The sequence below is a fragment of the Lepidochelys kempii genome, chromosome 14 (assembly GCF_965140285.1).
Source record: "Lepidochelys kempii isolate rLepKem1 chromosome 14, rLepKem1.hap1, whole genome shotgun sequence".
Classification (NCBI taxonomy): Eukaryota; Metazoa; Chordata; order Testudines; family Cheloniidae; genus Lepidochelys; species Lepidochelys kempii.
This window is the reverse complement of record NC_136393.1, coordinates 46,287,708-46,314,448: the sequence shown is the minus strand read 5'-3', so window position 1 is coordinate 46,314,448 and position 26,741 is coordinate 46,287,708. Positions and strand designations below refer to the sequence as shown.

General features: G+C 54.1%; 3 protein-coding genes across 8 annotated transcripts; 2 read left to right on the top strand and 1 right to left on the bottom strand.

Moving 5' to 3' along the window:
- The first annotated feature begins 1,018 nt into the window (after nt 1-1,018).
- LOC144929325 (uncharacterized) lies at nt 1,019-26,276 on the top strand. 5 transcript variants are annotated; one of them, XM_078848589.1, is made up of 3 exons: nt 1,019-1,106; nt 24,143-24,333; nt 24,763-26,276. In XM_078848589.1, the coding sequence occupies exon 3, from the start codon at nt 24,765-24,767 to the stop codon at nt 26,073-26,075; it is 1,311 nt and encodes a 436-aa protein (XP_078704715.1). In that variant the 5' UTR covers nt 1,019-1,106; nt 24,143-24,333; nt 24,763-24,764; the 3' UTR covers nt 26,076-26,276. The 5 variants fall into 5 exon arrangements, with proteins under 5 accessions (XP_078704715.1, XP_078704719.1, XP_078704716.1 ...); XM_078848593.1 differs by lacking the exon at nt 24,143-24,333 and having other exon boundaries at nt 1,028-1,106; XM_078848590.1 differs by having other exon boundaries at nt 1,028-1,106; nt 24,140-26,276.
- Nucleotides 1,037-8,681, top strand: LOC140897526 (uncharacterized). Of its 2 annotated transcripts, none has more exons than XM_078848573.1 (3): nt 1,037-1,106; nt 4,305-4,508; nt 4,959-8,681. In XM_078848573.1, exons 2-3 carry the CDS (start codon nt 4,370-4,372, stop codon nt 7,520-7,522), a joined length of 2,703 nt encoding a protein of 900 aa, XP_078704699.1. In that variant the 5' UTR covers nt 1,037-1,106; nt 4,305-4,369; the 3' UTR covers nt 7,523-8,681. The 2 variants fall into 2 exon arrangements, with proteins under 2 accessions (XP_078704699.1, XP_078704698.1); XM_078848572.1 differs by having other exon boundaries at nt 4,956-8,681.
- Nucleotides 11,492-13,398, bottom strand: LOC144929326 (uncharacterized). The gene is made up of 2 exons (XM_078848598.1): nt 13,278-13,398; nt 11,492-12,829 (listed from the first exon to the last, which is right to left on the bottom strand). The coding sequence occupies exon 2, from the start codon at nt 12,528-12,530 to the stop codon at nt 11,595-11,597; it is 936 nt and encodes a 311-aa protein (XP_078704724.1). The 5' UTR covers nt 12,531-12,829; nt 13,278-13,398; the 3' UTR covers nt 11,492-11,594.
- Nucleotides 26,277-26,741: the final 465 nt, after the last annotated feature.

The following is a 26,741-nucleotide window of genomic DNA, read 5'->3' as shown; positions in this document are numbered from 1 at the left end:
ATAATTACACAACACCCAGATCTGTCTATTGGTCCACTGATCCCCCAGACAAGTCTAGCCCCGCATGTCCCCAGCTATCCATTGCCAGGCATATATACCTGTGCGAATTATAATTCTGCCTGATCATTACCTATCTCCCTGTGCTCCCGCTGTCTCTCTGGCCCTCTCATCTAGGCCACAGGTTCTCACACTTCATTGCACCGTGACCCCCCTTCTGAGCACAAAAATTAATACACGACCCCAGGAGGGGGGATCGAAGCCGGAGCCCACCCGAGCCCTGCCCGCTGCCCTGGGGCCAAAGCTGAAGCCCAAAAGCTTGTGCCCTGGCCAATGGGGCTCAGGCTTTGGCTTCGGCCCTAGGCCCCAGCAAGTCTAACACCAGCCTTGGCAACCCCATTTAAAGGGTTTAATCTTTGCGAGCTCCTGATCTAGGCCCAAGTGTCCCACCTTGGTTTAGCTGTGATGCTCTGCTTAGTTCCCCAGCCCTGAGGCAGGGCTCTGTGTAAGCTGGGAAGACTGTCTCTCTCCCCAACAGAAGCTGATCCAGTCAAAGATATCACCTCCCCCACCTTGGCTACCATCGAGCCAGGGCATTTCTAGGGCCCGCACAAGGGGGAAGTCCCGGGGGGGGGTGTGTGCTTTCCCCACAGACAGACCCGCTTGTGGGCTGCAATCTTGGGGCGAGGTTTCTGCAGCTGTCCCCACTAGATGGCTCTGGTATATTGCTCAGGGCTGGGAGCCTGCTGCCTCCCTCTCTCTGTCTCTTTCTCCCTGGGTTTCCTGTGAGCAGCAGATCTGGGGCTGAACTTCCCGGCTGAGAAGGGAGCCGCTGGGTGCTGCCGCTTCGGTAGCCACCCCGGGGGGGGGGAGCCGGAGAAACCCCTCCTCAAAGCCCCCTCTGTGCCCAGCCCGGGGTGGGGACTCTGTGCGGTGGCTGGAACCAGCCCCTGCGGCAGCCCCGAGCTCTGCCCGCTGAGCCTCCAGGGGATGGAGAGGAGAGAGAGACCAGCAGGAGCAAGAAGTGGGGAGGGAGGATCCCAGCTCCCAGCCCTGCCCGGATCCATCGCTGCAGCGTCCCTGGGCAGACTGACCCTCCTGGGATCAAGGTAAGGAGCAGAGAGAGGAGAAGCCAGTTGCTGCCCCTGCTGAGTGAGGGGAGGGATAACTCAGTGGTTTGAGCATTGGCCTGCTAAACCCAGCGTTGTGAGCTCAATCCTTGAGGGGGCCATTTAGGGATCTGGGGCAAACGTTGGGGACTGGTCCTGCTTTGAGCAGGGGGGTTGGACTAGATGAGGTCCCTTCCAACCCTGATATTCTATGATTACCACCTTTGAAAACTCCCCCCCCCCCCAAAAAAAAAAAATCCAGCATGCAGCCCCCAACCACGAGGCAACTCCGCAACCCCCACCCCCCTTCAACTGTCACTTATAGTGATTCATGCCTAGGGCCCTACCAAATTCACGGTCCATTTTGGTCAATTTCACGGTCCTAGGATTTTAAAAAATCGTAAATTTAGTGATTTCAGCTGTTTCAATCTGAAATTTCATGGTGCCGTAATTGTTGGGGTCCTGACCCAAAAAGGAGCTGTGGGGGGGGTCGCAAGGTTATTGTGGGGGGGGGGGGTTACGGTGCTGCTACCCGTACTTCTGTGCTGCCTTCAGAGCCGGGCAGCTGGAGACGGCGGCTGCTGGCCAGGAACTCAGCTCTGACGGCCACCAGCAGCAGAGCGGCTGGCAGGTACGGGATTGCCCCCCTTACTTCTGTGCTGCTTCTGGCAGGGCGCAGCCTTCAGAGCTGGGCGGCCGGCCAACGGCTGCTGCTTCCTGGCCACCCAGCTCCGAAGGCAGCAATGCAAAAGTAAGGGTGGCAATATCGTGACCCCCCCCCAAAATAACCTTGCGACCGCTGTGCAACTCCCTTGTGGGTTAGGACCCCCAATTTGAGAAATGCTGGTTCTGCCGTGAAATCTGGTCTTTTGTGTGCTTTTACCCTACACGATACAGATTTCACGGAGGGAGACCAGATTTCACGGTCCGTGACGCGTTTTTCATGGCCGTGAATTCGGTAGGGCCCTACCCGTACCCTTTCTCTCACACCTGTGCACTGCGCTTGCATATGGATGGGCAGACAGCTGCTGTATTTTCCACGGTTTTGATCTATTATTGCTTAAACTGCGGGAAATACAGATGGGAACGTTGCAGCACCTTTAGCTGGACACAGAAACTTTCAACAGTGGATAGCCCAGTGTATTGTGAGAATAAAATGAAAATCTTTAGACCCATGTACAGAAACCAAAAACCTGGCAGATTGACTTATTTTTCTGACAACTAGCAAATCCATAAAAAAAACTGGCCAGGCCAGTCAAATATGCGCCACGTGGTAACTCTATGGCTACGGAAGAGCTCTCCCTCTCGTCGGCACAGAGTGTCTTCACCGGACTAGCCCTCTAAGAACTTTCGACAGCTTTCTACAGCCGCAATTGGACTTGCTCTGCCCTGTGCTGGCTGGCTGATTGCTGCAACCCTCCCATTCCCTTCCTGCCTGGTCTACACTTAAAAATTGTCACTCCCTCAGCACTGTAGTGAGGTTGACCTAACTCCTGGTGCGGACGCGGCTAGGTCGACGGAATGATTGATCCCCCGACCTAGCTACCTCCGCCTCGGAGAGGTGGAGGGACGACAGCGATGGGGAAAAAAACAAAACAAAAAAACGTTCCAGAGATGTAGGAAGTGGCAGCTTAGCTGCAATGCCATAGCTGGATGCAGTGTAGCCATACTAGGGATGTAAATAGTGGTTTAAAAAGTTAACCAGTTAAACTATTAAAATTATATCATTTAACCGGTTAACTGTTAACCAAAGTAGCTCTGGGGGGCCTAGCACGGGGGTGGGGGAGGCTGGGGGCTTGCTCCGACCCAGCTGGGGCTGGGGTCCCACCGACGTGACCAGGGCTGGGGACCGGCCAGTGCGGCTGATGGTGTGGTCCCTCTGGCTGGCCAGCCCGACGCAGCTGGGGCTGCTCCAGCCATTGTGGCCGGGGCTGGGATCCCTCCCGCCGGCCCGGCATGGAGCGGCCAGGGTTAACGGTTAAGGTTTGTTAACCGGTAAGCCTAACGCTTACCAGTTAACCGGTTAACCTTTTACATCCCTAAGCAATGCACACAGTCTCTTCATCTCAGCATCGCTCCATACCTCTCTATTCCTCACCACCTCCCCTACCCTTTCCTTTCCATTGAGCTGATCCCCGCCTAACTGACCCCTCCTCTACAAAAAACAACCACCCACCATGGTACTAGCATGCCGTTTGCCACGACCACGTTGTTCGCTCCGCTTGTGTGTTGTACCCCTTCCACACACTGTGTCTGTCTGGGTCGTTTTAGACAGGAAGGTCTGTGGGGTAGGGAGTAGCGTTTGGTTCTGTCGTTGGACAGCACCTAACACAGGGGGGGCCCCGGTCCATGCCTGGAGTCCCCAGGTGCTATGCTAATACAAATAATAAATGTTGATAATAATAATAATTAATAACAGGTGAATTTATTTTGGAGCATTTGAGGCTAAACCTCTTAGCCTTTGTTCTGAGCAGGCGCCGTGGAGGTGGGGAGCATTACGTTTTGCCATTTGAAGAGTGTTGTCAGAGTTTGACCAATTCCAGCGCCTTTGGGGATGGAAATTTTACATTTGACAGAAAGAGAATTACTAGGTCAGGCGCTTTCCTCTCTGTCGTCTGGTGAAAATCGGTTTGGATGCAGATTTGTTATGAGAGTGGAGTGAATGTCTCTTGTGCGGGAACACGGATTATTTCCGCCCTTGATAAGGTTTGTTTCCTCACGGAGGAGCTGAGCCCGGTAACGCGCACACCCATTTGTTTGGGACTGTGCGAACAGTCCCATTAACGTTCTTAAATTTAAGGAGAGAGTTTGAAAATCTCTCAGTCCTGGTGTGGGAGCGGCATTGTGCTGAAATAAAAAGACACAGGCTGGGATCTTTCAATTCAGGAGCCTAAATTTAGGCTCCTGAATCCATATTCAGGCCCCTGGGTAAGTGGCCTATTATCAAAAGTTCTGGGCACTCAGAACTGAACCCCAGCGACGCCCGCTCGGGATTTGTAAAAACCAGGATTCTTATTCAGGATACAGATTGATGAGGTGAACTTTAGGATGGTATTTGAGGCAATCACGTCTCGTGTGTTACGTCCAAACGGCACAGTCTAGAATTTCTGTCTGCAGGGAGCTTGCGAAAGGGAAATGGGTGTGAAATGGACTCAAACCGCTGCTGAAACTTCCCCATTTGCGCTTCTCGCCTGACAGGCTGCAGAAGAACGTCCGTGTTTCACTCCAGGTTGTCCGGTCCTCCTTGGGGACAGGAAAAGGGAATGGCTGCAGCAAAAGCAGTGACCTTCGAGGAGGTGGCTGTGTATTTCACCGCGGAGGAGTGGGCTCTGCTGGACCCCGCTCAGAGAGCCCTCTACAGGGACGTCATGCAGGAGAATTATGAGAATGTGACCTGGCTGGGTAAGTCACCATGAGCATTTTCCACCTACTCGGGTTGCAGGTCCTCGCTGGCCAACGTAGGGCTGGGATCTTCCCAGTATCGTCTGTGTAACGAGGAAACCGGGAATCTGTAACCAGCCCTGATCGCTCCGGTTCTCTCTTCCCCGGGCAGGATTCCCCATCCCTAAACCTGACCGGATCTCCCGCATGGAACGAGGGGAACAGCTGTGAGTGCACCAAGCAGCTATTCCCTCCCTTCCTCTATCCTCTGTGCTATGGTATCGATGCTGAAGCTCATTAGTTGCCAGCTGTGGGGAGGAGTTTGGGGAATATTCCCCTGCTGACTGTTCAGCTGATCCAAAAGCTTCTGCCGGTGTGACAAACCCTTGCCGATCCCCTTTCCCCGGGGCCCTTTCCTCCCTCCCTAGCACAGGGCGTGACTCATGCTGGGTTCTCTCCTTCCCCCAGCAGGTGATAGGATGGCCAGGGAGACCGAGGAGGAGAATCCCCAGCAGGGAGGCCCTGAGTTGGCAGAACCACACGGGACATTCTCGGGAAGGTCCCAGGGGAACATTTGCCAGGGAGGAGCTAGCATGAGTCAGGGCAGGTCGGAGGAGCAGCGGGGAAACCTGCCCGGGGAGAGAGAGGGTAAATCCTCTCCTGAAGAGGGATGTTTCAAGAAACTCAAATTGCTGCTGGACCTTAAGGGGAAGCACAACAGGGGGACGGGAAATACAGGTGCTGAACATGGGCAGGGCTCAGGAGAGATGCTCTGTCCGGGAACCCACCCAGAAGACACATCCCACAGATGTGGGGGAAGCCCCCAGCAGAGCTCGGCGCCTCCACAACATCCAAGTGGGACCCCCCATCGATGTCTCCACTGTGGGAAAAGCTTCCGCTGGAGATCACATCTTCTGAGACATCAGACGGTGCACAAGGATGGGAAAAGCTCCAACCCCAGCGCAGCCCGCACCATCCAGCAGAGAATCCTCTCGGGGCAGAAACGCTGCCAGTGCCCCGACTGTGGGAGAAGCTTTGATCGGAGGTCGACCCTCATTGCACATCAGAGGCTCCATACAGGAGAGAGACCCTACAAATGCCCTGATTGCGGGAAAGGCTTCGCTGACAGCTCCAACCTTATGAGGCATCGGAGACTCCACTCGGGCGAGTGCCCCTATCAATGCCTCGCTTGCGGGAAAGCCTTCCGTGTCAGGTCCAAGCTCCTGGAGCACCAGGCCACGCATTTCCCAGGGGAGCCTTTTGCATGCCCCAAGTGTAGGAAATGTTTCCCCAGCAAGGCCCTCCTCCTCCGGCACCAGAGATCCCACATGGCGGAGTGGCCCTACAAGTGCCCCGACTGTGGGAAAGGCTTCGTGCAGCGGTCGCATCTGGTGCGGCACCAGGGGATCCACGCTGGGATCAAGCCCTGCGTCTGTGCTGACTGCGGGAAGAGCTTCGTCAAGACCTGGAACCTGACCAAACACCAGTGCTGCCACTTGGGGCAGAGACTCCGTCAAAGTGCTGAGGGTAGGGAAAGAGTCCGTCTGCGCTCAAACCTGGCTAACGAGGAGGGACCCGATGGTATGGCCCTGCCGGAGCGTCACACAGCAGAGAGACCCTACCGCTGCCTCGACTGCGGCAGGACGTTCAGCCGGAGCACGGACCTGCTGGCCCACCGGAGCACCCACACAGGTGAGCAGCCCTACAAGTGCCCGGACTGCGGGAAGGGCTTCCGCGTACGCTTCAACCTGATGGTGCACCGGAGAGTCCACACGGGCGAGCGACCCTATGCGTGCCCCGACTGCGGGAAGGGCTTCAGCCAGAGCTCCAGCCTCACGGCTCACCGGAGAGTCCACACGGGCGAGCGACCCTACCTGTGTCCCGACTGTGGGAAGGGCTTCAGCCGGAGCTCCCACCTCAAATTGCACCGGAGAGTCCACACGGGTGAGCGACCCTACCCGTGTCCCGACTGCGGGAAGGGCTTCAGAACCAAAACGGCCCTGAGCACTCACCACCGGAGCCACACGGGCGAGAGACCCTACAAATGCACCGAGTGCGGGAAGAGCTTCAGCCAGAAGGCGCATCTGGTGCAGCATGAGAGGACCCACCTGCGAGGCAGACCCTACAAATATGCCGAGTGCGGGAAGAGCTTCAGCCAGAACGCCCACCTGGCCAAGAACAGCCGGACCCACTGCACGGAACGGCCCTGCGTCTGCACATACCGCGGGAAGGACTTCGGCGACACTTTAACCCTGATCCAACACCAGCGCACCCACACGGGGGAGCGTCCCTACCAGTGCACCGAGTGTGGGAAAGGCTTCAGATGGCGGGCGCACCTGGTGCGGCACCAGAGGACACACTCCGGGGAAAAGCCCTATGTCTGTGCCGACTGTGGGAGAAGATTCACGGAGAGCTCCACCTTGATCAAGCACCGGCGGATCCACACCGGGGAGAGACCCTACAAATGCAAGGAGTGTGGGAAAAGCTTCCGCCAGCACTCCAACCTGGCCCAGCATGCCTGGGTCCACTCAGGAGAGAAACCCGGCCAAGACCACGGGGGCAGCTGCACGGACCTCACGGCCCTGCCGGAGCGCCGCATGGCGGAGAGACCCTACCGCTGCCTCGACTGCGGCAGGACGTTCAGCCGGAGCACGGACCTGCTGGCCCACCGGAGTAACCACACAGGTGAGCAGCCCTACAAGTGCCCGGACTGCGGGAAGGGCTTCAGCATACGTTTCAACCTGATGGTGCACCGGAGAGTCCACACGGGTGAGCGACCCTATGCATGCCCCGACTGCGGGAAGGGCTTCAGCCAGAGCTCCAGCCTCACGGCTCACCGGAGAGTCCACACGGGTGAGCGACCCTACCTGTGTCCTGACTGCGGGAAGGGCTTCAGCCGGAGCTCCCACCTCAAATCGCACCAGAGAGTCCACACAGGCGAGCGACCCTACCCGTGTCCCGACTGCGGGAAGGGCTTCAGCCGGAGGTCCAATCTCACCGCTCACCAGAGAATCCACACTAGGCCAGCTGATTAAGGGCTGGGCAATAACTTGGATACAGGCGACGACCTCTGAAATCCCGGACAAACCTTACTGAATTTCTGTTTAACACCTCTGGGGTTTATGCAAATAGAGTTACAAATGCAAATGTTTCTGTGCTAAAGTGGGATTGTTTGGAACTCCATTATCAAGAAGACAGGATTAATACAACTGCTGGGACATATGCTGCACATGGAAGGAACTTTTTGCAATGGGTGTAAAGCAGATTTTCAGGAAATCCCTGTGGGTGAGGGAAGTGCATGCCTCCCTTTGGAAGGTAAGCCCTGGGGAGAGAAACCAGTTGTCTGCTAATTACCCACACCTGGAAACTCCAGCTGGGCAACCCCTGGACTGTATAAAGGGTGAACTAAATGTGGCAGAAGCGGGCTTGTTGTGAGCCGAAGCTATGATGAACTTGAAGCCCCTGAGACCCCTTGGGTGGGGCTCTGAAGGACTTCTCCTACCAGACCCATATGAGAGTGGGGGGTCAAATCTGTGGAGCTTATTTGCACGCGTGCAGAGCTCTGTGATTGGTTTGACTGTTTCCTCTGCAGTGGAATAAAATAGGCTTACACAGGAAGTGCGGTGTGGTACCTTTTATAGCTGGGCAATTCCATTGCGTACGATCCTGGAGGGGGAAACCAAGCAGGCCCCCCAGCCTGGGTGGAGCCTCTGTCTGCCCCTTCTGCCCCACCCCCCTGGCCTGGAGGAGCCCCTCCCCCACCATGTGGCCAGAGAAGCCCTGGGCCAGCGGTAGCCCTGAGCCCCTCTCCCGCGCCCAGAAGAGCCCCCCCCAGCTGCGCCACACGTCCCCAGACCCCAAGCTGCCCCATGGGAAAAGCTCTCGTCTCTTCTCTTCTGGATGAAGAACCTGAGCTTTTGATAGGTGCCATGTAGGTTCCCGGGGCGGCCGAGGAGGCGGTCTGTGTTCATCAGTAACCTCTCTGGAGTCCAGGGCCATTGCTGATGAACCCAGCAAGCTGAATAGCACATTCCTCCACCGCCTCGGAACCTGCATGGGGCCTAATAAGAAGCAAAAACGTCCCCTGCCGAACCCCGTAACTGGCGTTCGGCAGCAGCCTCCCCGGTGGATTAAACCCACCGCACATGTTCGGCAGTCTGACTTTTCTGGGAATTACACAGGGAAGTGTTTGGCCTGGGAACACGGGCTCCGGCTTTTGGGTTTGCCGGCAGGTGCTTCTCTCTGCCCCTCCCACCCTGTGCAAGCGGTGAGCGGGGCCTGTGGGGGAAGAGGCTGAGTGGGGCAGGGCCGTGGGGCAAAGGAGCGGAGCAGGGGCTGGGGCCTCAGGGGAAGGGGCAGAAGAGGGGCAGGGCGCCAGGGCCCACAAAAGACTAATCCGGCCCTGCTTGAGTCTTGGAGCACCCACAGAATCGGCACCTATGTCTGGGAACATCCCAGTCAGAAGGGAGAGAGACATGGACCCCAGACAGGGACCGGCGGGGGGGAGGGGGCAGAAGGTTGAATGTGGGGGCCCTTGCCGAACTGCTAAGGGGCAAGACAGGTGCAGTTGCCCCGAGCTGCGACAGCTGGCTCTTCGACTGCTGTCCCTTTGGGGGTTGGGGGCTCTTTGTTTTGTGCCTGTACAGCGCCTAGCACAGTGGGGTGCTACTCCATGAGACAGGCTCCTTGGTGCTCTAATTAGCTCCCCTGGGAGGTGGTGGGTGGCGGCAGGGATCAGGGAGGGGATGGATAACCAAGCGGGGAAGATGGGGCGTCACATTGAGGGCTAAGCCGCAGGGTCTGGTGGTCAGAGCATTGGGTTGGCCCCAGGACAGCTGGGCTCCGTTCCTGTTCGGCTGCTGACCTCCATGATGGCCAGGTGGGCCCTTAATTGGCTGAGCACAGCACGGTCTAAGGTTCGACTGGCTGGCATTTGTCTGCCTATGGGAATGGCAGGAAGGGGGTGGGGAGCCTCCAGAGACCCGGGATAGGGGGTGCATACAGATTTCCTGGCACGGGGGGAATGAGGGTACACGGAGCATGAGGAGGAGGGGAGCTCATGGGGAGCTTGGAGCTATGCAAGAGGCCTGCAGCAGGTGCTTTTCGCTTGGCCGAGAGGAGCAACAAAACATGCAACCAAATGGATCCCTAGTGCTGTCTCTACGCTGCAATGGAAGCCCTGGTGCAGACTCAGGTTTGAGCCCCAACCCTTCTGTCTACACACAAGTCTCTCAGGCTCGGACCTAGGGTACTAGGGCCCTGCAGGGTGGGAAGGGCCGAGCCCAGCCAGGATCCAGGGTTCGAGACTCTGATCCCAGAGGCCCTGTTTCAGCCAGGCCCATTGGGGTGACCCCTCTTCCTTTAGGGCACAGGACTCCAGGAGTGTGAGGACCCCAATGACCCATCGCCCCCCCGCCCCCAACTCGCAGCCCACAGCCTGGCTCAGCCCGGCCCATTTCAGGCAGAACCAAGCCCATGGGGCCACCCCAACCATCAGCCTTATTAAGGGGATGGAAAAGCACGGATCCACTGGGGGGAGGAGACACTGCAATCCCGCTACTCAAGGAAATCCCGGGATCAGGGTTTAGCGGGAGCCGTGGTTACAGGGTGTCATCGTGTTAACCCCTTCTCTACTGGCAGCCACCCTCCCAGGAAAAGATTGGTTTCTGCAGGGTCAGGGGTGCTGATCCCAGCTGAGACTTTAATTATCTTCTTGTGGGAGGGGACGGGGGTGCATGGTGGATGGGGGCAGACAGTCTGTCATCCCCTTGCAGGACAAGGCAGATAAAGGGGATGCCCAGTGGGGTGACAGAGTCCTCTTCACACTCTGGCTTCAGTGATGGTGGCTGCGGGGGGCATCTGGATTCCCAGCCCATTGGGTGGGGCTTGTCTCATGCAGGTTCCTTCCTGGGTACGGTCAGCTGCAGCATTTCAGGGTGGTAGGGGCTGAATCAAATGTAAAGTCAATCCAACCTGTCCCAACTGGCCATGAGCTGGGTGAGGTTCCACCTGGCCACAAGAAAGCCTAGGTTTAGACCCCCTCTCTGCTGGGCTACGCCCCTGCTTACGGTGGCTGTATCAGTCACTGGAACCCCCAGGGCGGTCGTTAGCAGCCAGCCCCTGAATTTTCTCCCTGGAGGGGAGAAAATTTTCTTAATTGTGCTTGGTCTCCTGCCATCCCTCGCAAGTGGGGAAAAGTTCCCAGCAGTGATCTACAAAGCCACCGGCTCGCCCTGACTCACGCCTCTCCTCTGCCGTGGTGGAGATAGGTGACTGCAGCCTGGCAGCTGTGAGCTCTGCTCCCAGCTGGCTGAGGACCATGTGCATCCCGTTAGATTTCTCACCCGCCCCATCCGACCTGCTGGTTTGCCTCATCCAGCTGTTACCCCTGGTCTTTTGAACTGCAACCTCTTTGTCAGCTCCTAAGGACCTCAAGATACAGATTGTGGTGCATCAAGGACTGTGCTGGGAGGGCAAGCTATCACTTCAGATGTGGTGGGGGTTTCTGGTCCTGCAAGCAGGCTAGGGGCTCTAGGGAAGCAAGCAGTCAGAGTCAGTCTGGAGAAAGCCAGCTTAGCGCAAGGGTAAGTTGTTCCTCTCTGTCTCAGAGAGCAGCCTGCTTTGTCTCTCTCTGTTTTTGGTTTGTGGTGTGTGAGCGTACTGAATTCTACAAAATGTAGTTGTGTTACAGGGCAACCTTCCACTGAGAGGATTTATGCTTTTATTGAAGGTCTTGCCGTGTATGCCTAGAGTATAACGCAGAGAAGTGCCTACATCCCATTGAAATCAAGAGGGGAGACCATGGTGTATCATGGGAGAGGCAGGCTGACGAGGGAGACGGGCCTAGAGAGGAGAATGGGAGCATAAGTAAACCACAACTCCATGACACCGAGGCACCGCAGCAAATATTTCCGTTGTTGGCCAAAATGTTTTAGCGTTAGAAATTTCCCTGAAAAGTTAAAATTTTCCATGGAGGGAAAAATAACCCAAAAGAAAACCCTATTTTCCAACCTGCTCTTCTGAAGACTGATTGACGTGGAGTCTCCAGTGCACCATAAGGTCGGATCTCTGCTTGAAGCTGCTGCCTCAGTGGGGGCATGAATTGCATCACTTGCCAGCATGGACTCTCCCATGCATTGCAAGGTTGAAACGCAGGCCAAAGCCTTTCCCGCAGCATGAGCACATGTAGGGCTGCTCGCCCGTGTGGCCACGCTGGTGGGCGAGCAGGTTAGAGCGTCTGCTGAAGGTCCTGCCGCAGTCGAGGCAGCGGTAGGGTCTCTCTGCCACCCGGTGTTTTGGCAGGGCTGTACCTTTGCTGCGGGGCCTCTCCTCTGGGGCCGGAGAGCGCTGGGCCAGGTCGGAATGCCGGCCAAAGCTTTTCCCACCCTTGTGGCGTTTGTCGGGCCTCTCTCCCATGTGGCCCCGCCAGTGTTTGATTAGGGCCGAGGCGTTGAATCTTTTCCCAGAGCTGGTGCAGACACGGGGCTTTTCCCCGCAATGAGCCCTCCCGGGCTGCCCCAGGGGTGCCTGCCGGCCGAAGCTTTTCCTGCAGTTGGGTTGCTCCCCCTCATGGGCCCTCTGGTGCATGGTGAGCTTGGCTCTCTGGTTGAAGCCCATTCCACAGTCAGGACACAAAAAGGGGCGCTTGCCTGTGTGGACCCTCCGGTGCATCGTGAGGCTGAATCCTTTCCCGCAGTCTGGGCACGCGTAGGGACTCTCTCCGGGGTGGAATTGCTGGTGCTTCGTCTGGGCCGAGTTCTCAGCAAAGCATTTCCTGGATTCTGGACACTGGAATGGGTTCCTCTGCAGGTCGGGGTATTTGTAGAGCCTCTCTCCTGTGTGGAGCCTCTGATGTGCCATGAGGGTTGAGCTCCAAACAAAACTTCTTCCGCAGTCGGGGCACTGGCGAGGTTTCTGCCTCGAGAGGATTCTCTGCTGGATGGCGAGGGCTATGCTCTGATGTTGTGGAAGCACTGAGTTTTGCTGGGGGCTTTCCCCACATCTACGGGATGCCTCTTCCAGTTGGGTTTCCAGATGGAGCATCTCTTGTGAGCCCTGCCCACGTTCAGTGCCTGCTTTTCCTGTTCCTCTGTTGTGCCTCCCCTTAAGGTCCAGGAGCTCTTTGAGTTTCTTGAAACATCCCTCTTCAGGAGAGGATTTATCCTCTCTCTCCCCGGGCAGGTTTCTCCGCTGCTACTCCGACCTGCCCTGACTCGCACTAGCTCCTCCCTGGCAAATGTTCCCCTGGGACCTTCCCGAGAATGTCCCGTGTGGGTCTCCCAACTCAGGGCCTCCCTGCTGGGGATTCTCCTCCTCGGTCTCACTGGCCATCCTATCACCTGCTGGGGGAAGGAGAGAACCCAGCATGAGTCACGCCCTGTGCTAGGGAGGGAGGAAAGGGCCCCGGGGAAAGGGGATCGGCAAGGGTTTGTCACACCGGCAGAAGCTTTTGGATCAGCTGAACAGTCAGCAGCGGAATCTTCCCCAAACTCCTCCCCACAGCTGGCAACTAACGAGCTTCAGCATCGATACCATGGCACAGAGGATAGAGGAAGGGAGGGAATAGCTGCTTGGTGCACCCACAGCTGTTCCCCTCGCTCCATGCGGGAGATCCGGTCAGGTTTAGGGATGGGGAATCCTGCCCAGGGGAAGAGAGAACTGGAGCGGTCAGGGCTGGTTACAGATTCCCGGTTTCCTCGTTACACAGACGATACTGGGAAGATCCCAGCCCTATGTTGGCCGGCAAGGACCTGCAACCCGAGTAGGTGGAAAATGCTCATGGTGACTTACCCAGCCAGGTCACATTCTCATAATTCTCCTGCATGACGTCCCTGTAGAGGGCTCTCTGAGTGGGGTCCAGCAGAGCCCACTCCTCCGCGGTGAAATACACAGCCACCTCCTCGAAGGTCACTGCTTTTGCTGCAGCCATTCCCTTTTCCTACCCTCATGGAGGACCGGACAACCTAAAGTGAAACACGGACGTTCTTCTGCAGCCTGTCAGGCGAGAAGCGCAAATGGGGAAGTTTCAGCAGCGGCTTGAATCCATTTCACACCCATTTCCCTTTCGCAAGCTCCCTGCAGACAGAAATTCTAGACTGTGCCGTTCGGACATAATGTACGAGACGTGATTGCCTGAAATACCATCCTATAGTTCGCCTCCTCGAGCTGTATCCTGAATAAGAATCCTGGTTTTTACAAGTCCCGAGCTGGCGTCGCTGGGGTTCAGTTCTGAGTGCCCAGAACTTCTGATAATAGGCCACTTACCCAGGGGCCTGAATATGGATTCAGGAGCCTAAATTTAGGCTTCTGAATTGAAAGATCCCGGCCTGTGTCTTTTTATTTCAGCACAACGCCGCTCCCACACCAGGACTGAGAGATTTTCAAACTCTCTCCTTAAATTTAAGAACGTTAATGGGACTGTTCGCACAGTCCCAAACAAATGGGTGTGCGCGTTACCGGGCTCAGCTCCTCCGTGAGGAAACAAACCTTATCAAGGGCGGAAATAATCCGTGTTCCCGCACAAGAGACATTCACTCCACTCTCATAACAAATCTGCATCCAAACCGATTTTCACCAGACAACAGAGAGGAATGCGCCTGACCTAGGAATTCTCTCTCCTTCAAATGTAAAATTTCCATCCCCAAAGGCGCTGGAATTGGTCAAACTCTGACAACACTCTTCAAATGGCAAAACGTAATGCTCCCCACCTCCACGGCCCCTGCTCAGAACAAAGGCTAAGAGGTTTAGCCTGCATGTGGGACCCTTGATGTGCTTAGAATCAATCTGTAGGTGAGTGTTCACAGAACTGACCCTTAAGTGAGGAAACAATTCTGATCAAAGGGGGAAAGAAGCTCAGTGTGTCTGCACATTAATCTTTTATTCACCTCTGACGACAAAGCTGTAGCAGAACCGGTGTTTATGAGCCTACAGCGAGAAGCGTGTCTGACTTGGAAATTCTCACCCTGCCATAAAAATTCTCACCATAAAATTCGTTGTCCAAAGGTAACGGAAGTGTTGAAAAACTGACACAGGTTGTAACTTGCGCCTCCCCTCTGGCCGCTTCTCAGGAAAAGGCTCAGAGGTTTTATCCTCAAACTTTGCCAAACTAAATTCACCCCCTGGGCAGAGACCTTCAGCCCAAAAGATGAACCTAAGCAGTGCCAGCCTGGATCAGAGCTGAGGCCCAGCTAGTAGCGTTGAGCGTGGTGTAAGCCTGTGGCTCTCAACCTTTCCAGACTACTGTACCCCTTCCAGAGTCTGATTTGTCTTACGTACCCCAAGTTTCACCTCACTGGAAAATGACTTGCTTACAAAATCAGACACAACAATACAAAAGGGTCACAGCATGCTAGTACTCTAAAATTGCTGACTTTCTGATTTCTACCATATAATTATAAAATGAATCGACTGGACTATAAATATTGTCCTTACATTTCAGTGTATCGTCTATAGAGCAATATGAACAGGTACATTGTCTGTCTGAAATTTTAGTTTGCACTGACTTCACTAGTGCTTTTTATGCAGCCTGTTGTAAAACTAGGCCAATATCTAGAGGAGCTGACATCCTCCCTGAAAGATCTCGGAGTACCCCTAGGCGGGGCACGTACCCCTGGTTGAGACCCACTGTTGTAAGTAACTGGACAACTGGCTTCACAATTTCAACCCAACCCTACCTGTCTGTTCCCCTGTGCGCTCCAGCTAGAGCAGGTTCCAAGGAGTAGCTTTGGAGGAATTCCTTTCCCTGCGGCCCAGCCCCTGACAAATGAGAGCCAGAACGGATTTGTCCTCTCTCTGCTCAGACACCTCATCCCCAGGAAAGCCAGTAGGGCCAGGGATGACGCAGGGAGCAGATCTGGGCGGGTCGGGCAGCTGGGAACCACCCTCTCCACTTATTGCTCCTGCTGCCCGGTCAGATCTCTCTCCCTTTCCCCTCTGGCCGGGAGATTTGGTCCCTGGCCCATGCCCTTGGGGTGTTTGCTCTCCCGTAGCTGAGACCCAGAGTGGGTCAGGGAGGGCAGCAGCCCTGGGACTTGCAGAGGGGGGAGCAGAGATGGGGCTGTTGGTGCAGAGTCACTTTCCTGCCCAGCCCCAGCCCTTTCCCCCAGGTCTCCCCATCACCTGCAGCAGTTAGAATCATAGAATCATAGAATATCAGGGTTGGAAGGGACCCCAGAAGGTCATCTAGTCCAACCCCCTGCTCAAAGCAGGACCAATTCCCAGTTAAATCATCCCAGCCAGGGCTTTGTCAAGCCTGACCTTAAAAACCTCTAAGGAAGGAGATTCTACCACCTCCCTAGGTAACGCATTCCAGTGTTTCACCACCCTCTTAGTGAAAAAGTTTTTCCTAATATCCAATCTAAACCTCCCCCACTGCAACTTGAGACCATTACTCCTCGTTCTGTCATCTGCTACCATTGAGAACAGTCTAGAGCCATCCTCTTTGGAACCCCCTTTCAGGTAGTTGAAAGCAGCTATCAAATCCCCCCTCATTCTTCTCTTCTGCAGGCTAAACAATCCCAGCTCCCTCAGCCTCTCCTCATAACTCATGTGTTCCAGTCCCCTAATCATTTTTGTTGCCCTTCGCTGGACTCTCTCCAATTTATCCACATCCTTCTTGAAGTGTGGGGCCCAAAACTGGACACAGTACTCCAGATGAGGCCTCACCAATGTCGAATAGAGGGGGACGATCATGTCCCTCGATCTGCTCGCTATGCCGCTACTTATACATCCCAAAATGCCATTGGCCTTCTTGGCAACAAGGGCACACTGCTGACTCATATCCAGCTTCTCGTCCACTGTCACCCCTAGGTCCTTTTCCGCAGAACTGCTGCCTAGCCATTCGGTCCCTAGTTTGTAGCTGTGCATTGGGTTCTTCCGTCCTAAGTGCAGGACCCTGCACTTATCCTTATTGAACCTCATCAGATTTCTTTTGGCCCAATCCTCCAATTTGTCTAGGTCTTTCTGTATCCTATCCCTCCCCTCCAGCGTATCTACCACTCCTCCCAGTTTAGTATCATCCGCAAATTTGCTGAGAGTGCAATCCACACCATCCTCCAGATCATTTATGAAGATATTGAACAAAACCGGCCCCAGGACCGACCCCTGGGGTACTCCACTTGATACCGGCTGCCAACTAGATATGGAGCCATTGATCACTACCCGTTGAGCCCGACAATCTAGCCAGCTTTCTACCCACCTTATAGTGCATTCATCCAGCCCATACTTCCTTAACTTGCTGACAAGAATACTGTGGGAGACCGTGTCAAAAGCTTTGCTAAAGTCAAGAAACAATACATCCACTGCTTTCCCTTCATCCACAGAACCAGTAATCTCATCATAAAAGGCAATTAGATTAGTCAGGCATGACCTTCCCTTGGTGAATCCATGCTGGCTGTTCCCGATCACTTTCCTCTCATGCAAGTGCTTCAGGATTGATTCTTTGAGGACCTTCTCCATGATTTTTCCAGGGACTGAAGTGAGGCTGACTGGCCTGTAGTTCCCAGGATCCTCCTTCTTCCCTTTTTTAAAGATTGGCACTACATTAGCCTTTTTCCAGTCATCCGGGACTTCCCTGGTTCGCCACGAGTTTTCAAAGATAATGGCCAATGGCTCTGCAATCACAGCCGCCAATTCCTTCAGCACTCTCGGATGCAACTCGTCCGGCCCCATGGACTTGTGCACGTCCAGCTTTTCTAAATAGTCCCTAACCACCTCTATCTCCACAGAGGGCTGGCCATCTCTTCCCCATTTTGTGATGCCCAGCGCAGCAGTCTGGGAGCTGACCTTGTTAGTGAAAACAGAGGCAAAAAAAGCATTGAGTACATTAGCTTTTTCCACATCCTCTGTCACTAGGTTGCCTCCCTCATTCAGTAAGGGGCCCACACATTCCTTGGCTTTCTTCTTGTTGCCAACATACCTGAAGAAACCCTTCTTGTTACTCTTGACATCTCTGGCTAGCTGCAGCTCCAGGTGCGATTTGGCCCTCCTGATAACATTCCTACATGCCCGAGCAATATTTTTATACTCTTCCCTGGTCATATGTCCAACCTTCCACTTCTTGTAAGCTTCTTTTTTATGTTTAAGATCCGCTAGGATTTCACCATTAAGCCAAGCTGGTCGCCTGCCATATTTACTATTCTTTCGACTCATCGGGATGGTTTGTCCCTGTAACCTCAACAGGGATTCCTTGAAATACAGCCAGCTCTCCTGGACTCCTTTCCCCTTCAAGTTAGTCCCCCAGGGGATCCTGGCCATCCGTTCCCTGAGGGAGTCGAAGTCTGCTTTCCTGAAGTCCAGGGTCCGTATCCTGCTGCTTACCTTTCTTCCCTGCGTCAGGATCCTGAACTCAACCAACTCATGGTCACTGCCTCCCAGATTCCCATCCACTTTTGCTTCCCCCACTAATTCTACCCGGTTTGTGAGCAGCAGATCAAGAAAAGCGCCCCCCCTAGTTGGCTCCTCTAGCACTTGCATCAGGAAATTGTCCCCTACGCTTTCCAAAAACTTCCTGGATTGTCTATGCGCCGCTGTATTGCTCTCCCAGCAGATATCAGGAAAATTAAAGTCACCCATGAGAATCAGGGCATGCGATCTAGTAGCTTCCGTGAGCTGCCGGAAGAAAGCCTCATCTACCTCATCCCCCTGATCCGGTGGTCTATAGCAGACTCCCACCACTACATCACTCTTGTTGCACACACTTCTAAACTTAATCCAGAGACACTCAGGTTTTTCTGCAGTTTCGTACCGTTGTTTCAGGGCTGCCCTAGGAGGCCAGTTCCCTACTCTCAGCTAGGCCTAGTGCTTGCTTCAATCTCTCTCCGGCTGCTCCCCAGCTGTACGGGCTCTGTCCAACCCAGGAAGTTTAGTCATCTCTTGATCAGTTCACAGCAGAAAACTCGTGGCCAAGGGAGAGTCAGGAATTAGCCCAGGAGAGAGTCAGGAATTAGCCCAGCCTTGCTTTGAGCTGTAACCCAGAGCCCTCTAGTGGGGTCAGAAAGGAAAACCCTCTTCCCTCGCTCCTCCTAGGGGTGCCCAGATGTCCTGGCTTTATAGGGAAAGTCCCAATATTTGGGGCTTTGTCTTATAGAGGCACCTATTACCCCACCCCCGTCCCCATTTTTCACACTTGCTATCTGCTCGCCCTATCCCCTCCCCGGGCCAGACCACGGCCCAAAAGGGTTCCCGTCCATGAGCGTTAACAGCTCTGTGCCCCCCGCCCCGTGACTTCCTTTCAACACAGATGGGGTCCCAGCCCCTGCCCCGGAGCCATCCCTGCAGGTGCAAACTCTCAGATTGCTGCCACTCCTGACTCCGGGGGGGCCCACGTGGTGCAGGCTCCATCACCCACCTGTTCCACTCGCAAACCATCTCCTGGGTTAGTGTGTTCACACTGTTAACACCCACTGAGCCACCGCCTTACCCTCCTGCAAAACCCTCCCTGAGCCTCTCATGTGCCCTGGGACCTGCAAAACGCTTGCCAGCAATGAGGCTGCAGGCGTGCGGAGACCACGGCCTATCACGCTGAGCAGTGGCGTTCCCTTGGGCTCCCTGGTCGGTCTGTCACGGATACGGATACAGAGATCAAGAGTAGCCAGTGCTATGATGGTTCTGGCTTAGAAAACGGGACATCCCACGGTGTTGGCCCAAGGGTCCCCTCCCCCCTGTGTGCGGCGCTGGTCTGAGCCCCCCCCCCATCAACCCCTGCAGGTGGGGGTGGCCCGAGGCCCCCTCTCCCGATGTGCAGGGCCAGCCTGAGACCCCCTGCTGCCCGCGGGGCCATCCCGTCCCAAGCCACTCTCCTAAGCCCGCCCTGCCACATGGGGCTGGTGTTGCTGCTCTCCCCCCACCCCACCCCGTTCCTCCACACCCCGCTAGGGGTTGTGCCCCATTTGGGGGGGCCAAACTATGCATTTGTCCAGTTTGCTCTTTCCAACTGACGGCAAATGCCCAGTTTTGCCCCCCAAAAAGTGTCAAAATGGCTGGGACAGGGCCTCTAACTATTAAGAGACCAAGATGACCGGCCACAGAAAAGAGTGATTTAGGAGCATGGTATTATTATTACCTCGCATCTGCTCCTGCAGGTTTCTGAGCCCTTCCTCTGACGCATCTGGGACCAGCCACTAGCAGAGACCGAACTAGAAGGACCTCAAGGCTGAGCCAGTCTGGCGATGCCTGGGCTCCTCTTAGGAAAAGCATCACCTGTTGGCTCATAAGAATGTGCCTTGTCATTCAGAGGTGGCTTCAATACAGTCCCTACTTCCACAGCATTAGGGTTTCTGTCTGCAGCTCCAAAGCTGTCCCCACCAGAGGGCTCTGGCTGTGCTAAGGGGAAGCGGCTCCCTCTCTCCTTGTCTCTCTTTCTCCTCGGTTCAGCACAAGTTTCCTGGCTGACACAGATGCAGCTGCGACTGAGCAGCTCCTGCCCCCTCAGTGGGGTGTGGACCAGGGGGAGACCTTCATCTAAGCCCCTCTGTGCCCAACCCGGGTGGGTACCTTCTCCGGTGGCTGGAACCAACCCCCAGGCTCTGCCGACACCAGCTCTTGAGCTGGATCCTGCAGGTGATGGGGAGACCTGGGGGAAAGGGCTGGGGCCAGGCAGGAAAGCGACTCCTCATCTCACTCCCCCACCCCTGTATCTCTGCTCTCCATGTCTCTGCCAGTTCCAGATCTGTGGCCATCACTGACACACATTCCCAGTCCTGCAAGCAAAGAGCCATGGGAATGGGTCAACCAGTGCTTAATTTGCACTGGGGTGAGCCCTAGCACCTCGAGCCTGGCAGTTCAGACCCCTGGCACCTCTGAGCCTGGCAGTTCAGACCCCTGGCACCTCTGAGCCTGGCAGTTCAGAGCCCCGGCACGGCATCTCTGGGCTTAGCAGTTCAGAGCCCTGGCACCTCTGGGCTTGCCACGTCAGTTATGCATGTAAAAAAACTGCTTGAGTCCTGGCACCTGTTTCATTACAAATTAGCCTCCCAGGCAAGGGGGAGGAGAGACCAGAGCAGGAGCCATAAATGGGGAGAGGTTCCCAACTCCTAGATCCATTCTCTTGTGTCTTTCTCTAAATCCTTATTGATTGGTGATGACAAATCCATCACTCTATAATTATTTTCCATAGATCCTAGTCTGCTAATTTATCTGTGTACCACCCCCCTAGAGCAATGGATCTCAACCTATTTACCACTGTGGGCTGTATATGCAGCTCTGTGTGTATTACGTTAAGTGGGCCGCATCCACACTATATACTACCTGTATGGCCCGGAGGATGTCACAACTGATTGGCTGTCAGCAGCCCACAGGTTGAGACCCAGCGCTCTCCAGTGATTATCTCCTTGGTGTCTAAGCACTGTACATCAGGTGACCAGCTAGCAAGTGTGAAAAACTGGAACAGGGGTGTGCGGGTAATAGGTGCCAATATAGGAGAAAACCCCCAAATATCAGGATTGTCCCTATAAAATCAGGACAGCTGGTTACCCTACCTGCACAAATGCATAAAGCATCAATGAGAAAATGTGTCCTTTTTCTCTCTCTCCTCCTAATGCCCAGTGGCAAGGGAGGTGGTAAGCCACCATTTGAATTACTTGTGCTATGGTCAGTTAGGGCTCCGTCGTGGGAGGCACCACATAAACTCCAGCCCTACACCTGTGAAGACTCTGGCCCCAGCACCTGTTAACTCAGGCGAGGTGTGCTTGTTGAAATCAACGGACATCTGCTGTTTATTTACGTGAGTCTTCACAGGATCAGGGCCAGAGTTTGTACAGTGCCTAGCGTACGGGCCCCTCCGATGTAGCGTGGTGCAAATTGTGGCCCCAGTGAGTTTGCAATCGGAGAGGATGACAGGCAGGAGACAGATGAACGGAGGCCGTGGAGCAGGCTGAGTCAGGTACAAGCAGAGTTGTGTCACACGTGGCTAGATGGTTTTGTCAAAGAGCTGATTTTTCAAAGTGCTCTAAAATCCGCACGTGTGCTCAGGTTGTCTTGAAAATCAGCAGGAGAGTGAATTTCTGTGGGGGGGTGGAGGGTGAGAAAACCTGGATTTGTGCTGGAAATGGCCCACCTGATGATCACTTTAGATAAGCTATTACCAGCAGGACAGTGGGGTGGGAGGAGGTATTGTTTCATATTCTCTGTATATATATAAAGTCTGCTGCAGTTTCCACGGTATGCATCCGCTGAAGTGAGCTGTAGCTCACGAAAGCTCATGCTCAAATAAATTGGTTAGTCTCTAAGGTGCCACAAGTCCTCCTTTTCTTTTTGCGAATACAGACTAACACGGCTGTTACTCTGAAACTTGAAAATCGCTGTGCATCATGAGGGCTGAGGGTAGAGTTAGCAGTGTGAATCTGGGGACAATTGATCCAGCGGTTCCAGAGATTAGGGGGAGCAGAGAGAGGAGGAGAATTAGGACACGAGGAAGGGTGGCCCAGTGGTTAAAGCACCAGTTTGGGGCTCAGGAGTTCCCTGCTCCGTCATAGGCTGCATGTGACCTTGGGAATTAGATGCCTAAATTCCTTTACAAATCTTGCCCACCTCCCAGGGGTGTAGCAATGGGAAATACACAGGGCCTAAATTCTCCGAGTATTTCCCAGAGCCCCAGGGCTTCTGCTCCACAGAAGGTGCTGGGGAGGGGGTTGAGCCTTTAGTCCCATGGGAGGTGCTGGGACTCCCACTGATTTGAAAATAATTACCAGAGCTCTGTTCCGGTCAGCTCCAGCTGAATGTAAGCCCTGGCAATGCATTAAAGTTTGTGAGGTGCTTATATATGAGGGCAATGGGACCCTATTAAGAGCTAAGAGTCACTCCAAATGCTGGGGGAAGAAAGGAAGTTGCAGAGAAGCTGAATTGAATCACCCTAACTTTTGTGCAGCCCCTGATTTCTCCAAACATTTCCTCGGATGCGGGGATCAATTCTGTGTTGACACTGAGAGAAAAGAAGGGGGGATAGATACATGGCCAGGTGGCAACTTGTACTAGGTATGCACCTGCCTTGGAACATCATCTTGTCATTGCAGGTGTTGCCCTTTGAGGGTCCTTGACAAGAAAACTCTTGGTCCAGTGCATGATCTGACTTGGTCTGGAGAGACCCCTCAGCAGGGAGTACCCTGCTCCAAGCTCCCCCTGAGCTTGTCTTAGGGCACTGTTAGAACATGATCTTGGACTACTCTGTAGTCAGTGCGGACAGGGACAAGATGTGATCAGTATCAGGTCAGCAGGCTGTGGTTAAGGGTTTGTTTATGTGAGGAATTTGACCAGAATAAATACCCCAGAATAGCTTCCTGTGTGGAGACGCTTATCCTGGGAGAATTATCTGGTACACTTCTTCCAGTGTAGACTAGGCCTGCGTATAAGACAAGAGACAAACAGATGAATACAAGGAAACAATGAGACAAAAGCGGCCAGCACGATCGGTGGTGTTCTCAGCACACCAGCAGCCTAAACCGTGTTAAGTTTGTATCCTGGGAAGGGACCATAAGGGATAGCCTTTACAACCATGTGAATAACGTTGTGCTAATTAGCAATCGATTAACTAACTCTAATATAGACAAGTCTTTACACAGGCTGGGCCTGTGTAGTACTTGGGGCCTGATTCTGATCTCAACTGCACGGATGTAAATTGGGGATATGTCATTACATCATTGTAGCTAAACAGGCATAACCCTGTAGCATAGACGCAGCCTGCAACAATGGAAGGGAGTTTTCCATCAGTGTAGGAACCCCCCCTCCCACCATTACATCACCAGAAGCATTCTTCCATTGACAGCTGTGTCTACACAGGGCGTTAGGTTGGCATAGGGTTTTTTTCCACACCCCTGACCGACAAAGCTACACCAAACTAACTCTTAAGTGTAGTCCAAGCCATGGAGTGGTTCCATTGAAGTTGGTGTGAACAGAGAGCAAAGGCAGAAGCAAATCATGGCATTCAAGTGTCGGGGGTGGGCGGCAATTCCTTTTAACAACCTGAGGCACTGAGGGTATGTCTCCACTGCAAAAAAGAGTTGTGTTCTTAATTTGGATTCACTCACAAAAATTCAATTAAAACCCAACAACCTCTCTCTGTCTGTGACACTTTTGGGTTAACTGGGTAGCTATATGGTGTTATACACTCCCAGAACACAAAAGGGAAACCAGTTTTCAAGCATGGCCCTAGTCAAACATAGCTTGTTTGCCGTTCCCATGAGTAACGGCAACGGAGAACATCCTGTTCCTAAAGCCTGGGGTGCAACTTGAACTGCTAACCCCAGTCAAAGGCCGAGTTGCTGCATCTGCACTGTTTTAACCCCAGTTACGAACACATCTCTTTTTTTAACTCTGAGGACATACCCAGGGAGAGCAGTAGGCCAGGCTTCTAGGGACCTCTTGTCGGTCTGGGCAGGGGGTTAGAAACGGCCAAGAGATTTAATCCTTGTGCTGGGCTGAATCGCTAACTCCCAACCGTGTGTGGCAATCCCTGAATCCCTTACTTGGACCATTGTACATCAGCCCCCGCATGCGGCGCTTTGCCAAAGGGCATCTCCATGGGCATTTCCCATCTGCTTCATGTTACATGTTCCCTCTGACAAACATAGGGGCAAGGCTTAAAATCCTGGCACCTTCTGTGTAATGGACCCCAGGAATCTGTAACCAACCCTGATCTCACCTGTTCTCTCTCCCTGGAGCAGGATTCCCCATCCTTAAACCTGACCTGATCTGCATGGAACCAGGGGAAGAGCTGTGGGCACTGGATCTCCAGGGGAGGCACCCGCCCAGGTGAAGAACCAGTTAAACCAGCTCAGAGACCATCTGGGAGAGAAGGCCAGCGCTGGGATTCGCCTTGAGCCCTTGTGAGCTTTTCCAGATCTGCCCTTCTCAGGTAGCTCATCATAGAACTGGAAGGGACCTCGAGAGGTCATCTAGTCCAGTCCCCTGCACTCATGGCAGGACTAAGTATTATCTAGACCATCCCTGACAGGTGTTGCAAACAACACCTGTCCTCGCTTCAGGGCAAATGTTGTACCCTTTCTGCCTGAAAGCAGCTACCAACCCTCGCTCTGCCTATTGAGATGGGAAGGGAAGGGAAGCAGGATGGGTCCCCTCCAGTGAAGGACTGGAAGGTGGTTTTGTCCAAGTTCCCCAATACATTATTTCAGTATAACAGATTCTAAAGCCAGAAGGGATCATCTAACCTGACCTGCATAGCACGGGGCAGAGAATTCCACACAGGAATTGTTTCCCCCCCCCCCCCTTTTCCTCCCCCAGTTGGCGGGGAATGTCTTATATGTGGATTCTCTCCATAAACCAGGGATGGCAACAAGTGTGAACGAGGAGGCAAATCTGCTGTGGGGAAGCCCTGAGTCAGCAGAAGCTGAGAAAGCAGAGGGGCACATTTGCCTGAGAGAAGCCAGCGAGAGTCAGGGCGGGTGGGAGAAAGAGGAGGAAGGAAATCTTCCAGGGGGGAGAGAGGATAAATCGTTTCCCCCAGAAGATGTAAGGCAACTCTGGGTGCAGCAGAGAGAAGGGGAAGGTAATGGGTCTAGGGAAGGCTTCATCGAGAGTGCCCAACCTGATGTCCAGTGGAGCGCCTGCAAGGGAGAGAAATGCCACCGGTGCCCTGACTGTGGGAAAACCTTCAACCGGAGCTCAACCCTTAGGGCCCACCTGAGGATCCACACGGGGGAGCGCCCCTATATATGCCCTGACTGCGGGAGAGGCTTCACGCAGCTGGCTCACTTGACCCAGCACCGGGGGACACACTCGGGAGAGGAACCCTATCGCTGCGCTGACTGCGGGAAGGGCTTTGGGGTCAGTTCCCGCCTGGTGGCGCATCAGAGGAGCCACACAGGCGAGCGCCCCTACAAATGCCCTGAATGCGGGAAGAGCTTCCGGGTCAGCTCAGTCTTGGTGGTACATCAGCGGATCCACTCTGGAGAGAGACCCTATAAATGCACCGATTGCGGGAAGAGCTTTAACGTCAGCTCCAACCTCATTAAACATCAGAGGATCCACACGGGGCAGAAGCCCTACAAATGTACTGAATGCGAGAGGAGCTTCAATGAGAGCTCAGCCCTGATTGCCCACCAGCGGCTGCACAAAGGGGAGCGGCCCTACAAATGCCCTGACTGCGGGAAGAGCTTCAATGTCAGCTCCAACCTCCTGGAGCATCAGGGCACCCACAGGGGCCAGAAACCCTACAAATGCCCTGAGTGTGGGAAAGGATTTGCCCGCAGTGCCCACCTCTCTCAGCACAGCCGGACTCACACAGGCGAGCGACCCTACAAATGTGCCGAGTGTGGGAAAGGATTCGCTGTGAGGTCCCATCTGGCCCAGCACTGCCGGGTCCACACCGGGGAGAGACCCTACAAGTGTGCTGACTGCGGGAAGGGCTTCACGGCCCGTTCGTCCCTGACCACCCATCGCCGGACTCATACAGGAGAGCGACCCTATAAATGCCCCGAGTGTGGGAAAAGCTTCAATCAGAACTCGCACCTGGCTCAGCACTGGAGAACCCACTCGGGAGAGAAGCCCTATCACTGCCCTGACTGCGAGAGAAGCTTTGGGGACAGCTCTGCTCTCATTAAGCATCAGAGGATCCACCTGCAAGAGAAACCTTGTTAATGCCACCCCCCAGCTACTGGTAAAGCTTTGCTTGGAGCTCAGCACTTATGACTGGAACGGGGCAGGTAAGGGCTTTTTCAGTGAGGTGGCAATTCAAAAAAACCAAACAAACAAACCATGTTGAGTGCCCCCAAAACACAATGTTTCAAAAATGGGGGGGGGGAATAGAAAAGTTTAAAATAAAAATCATCTTGAGTTGAACTCTTTTGTGCTACATGAAATCTTTCATCAGGATTTGGAACAGCTTTAACATCCTTTTAAAAATTAAATGGAAGGAAAGGTCAAAACCAAAAATAATTCTGATTTGAAGATGTTCAATCTTTTGGCTTCCAGATTTTGGGGGGGGGGGGCACGAGGGAATCAGCTGGAACAATTCAATGAAACAGAAAAAATTGCGAAACATTTTGAAGTTAGTGGATCTGCATTTTTCACAGAGAAAAGAAGTTTCCAACAAAAAATGTTGCCCAGGTCAGCTCATGACACTTCAGAGACTCCATGTGGGGATAACCCTGACTGATGGGAGTGATATTGGTGACATTCAGCTCCTCCCACTGGGTGGGTCCCAATGTAGCAGCAGCCCATCTCTAGCTGATCTGTGACTCTGGTCGGCCGCTGAGACCTTGCTGCAGCCCTGCAGGCTAAGCATAGGATGGAGAAGAGAAAATA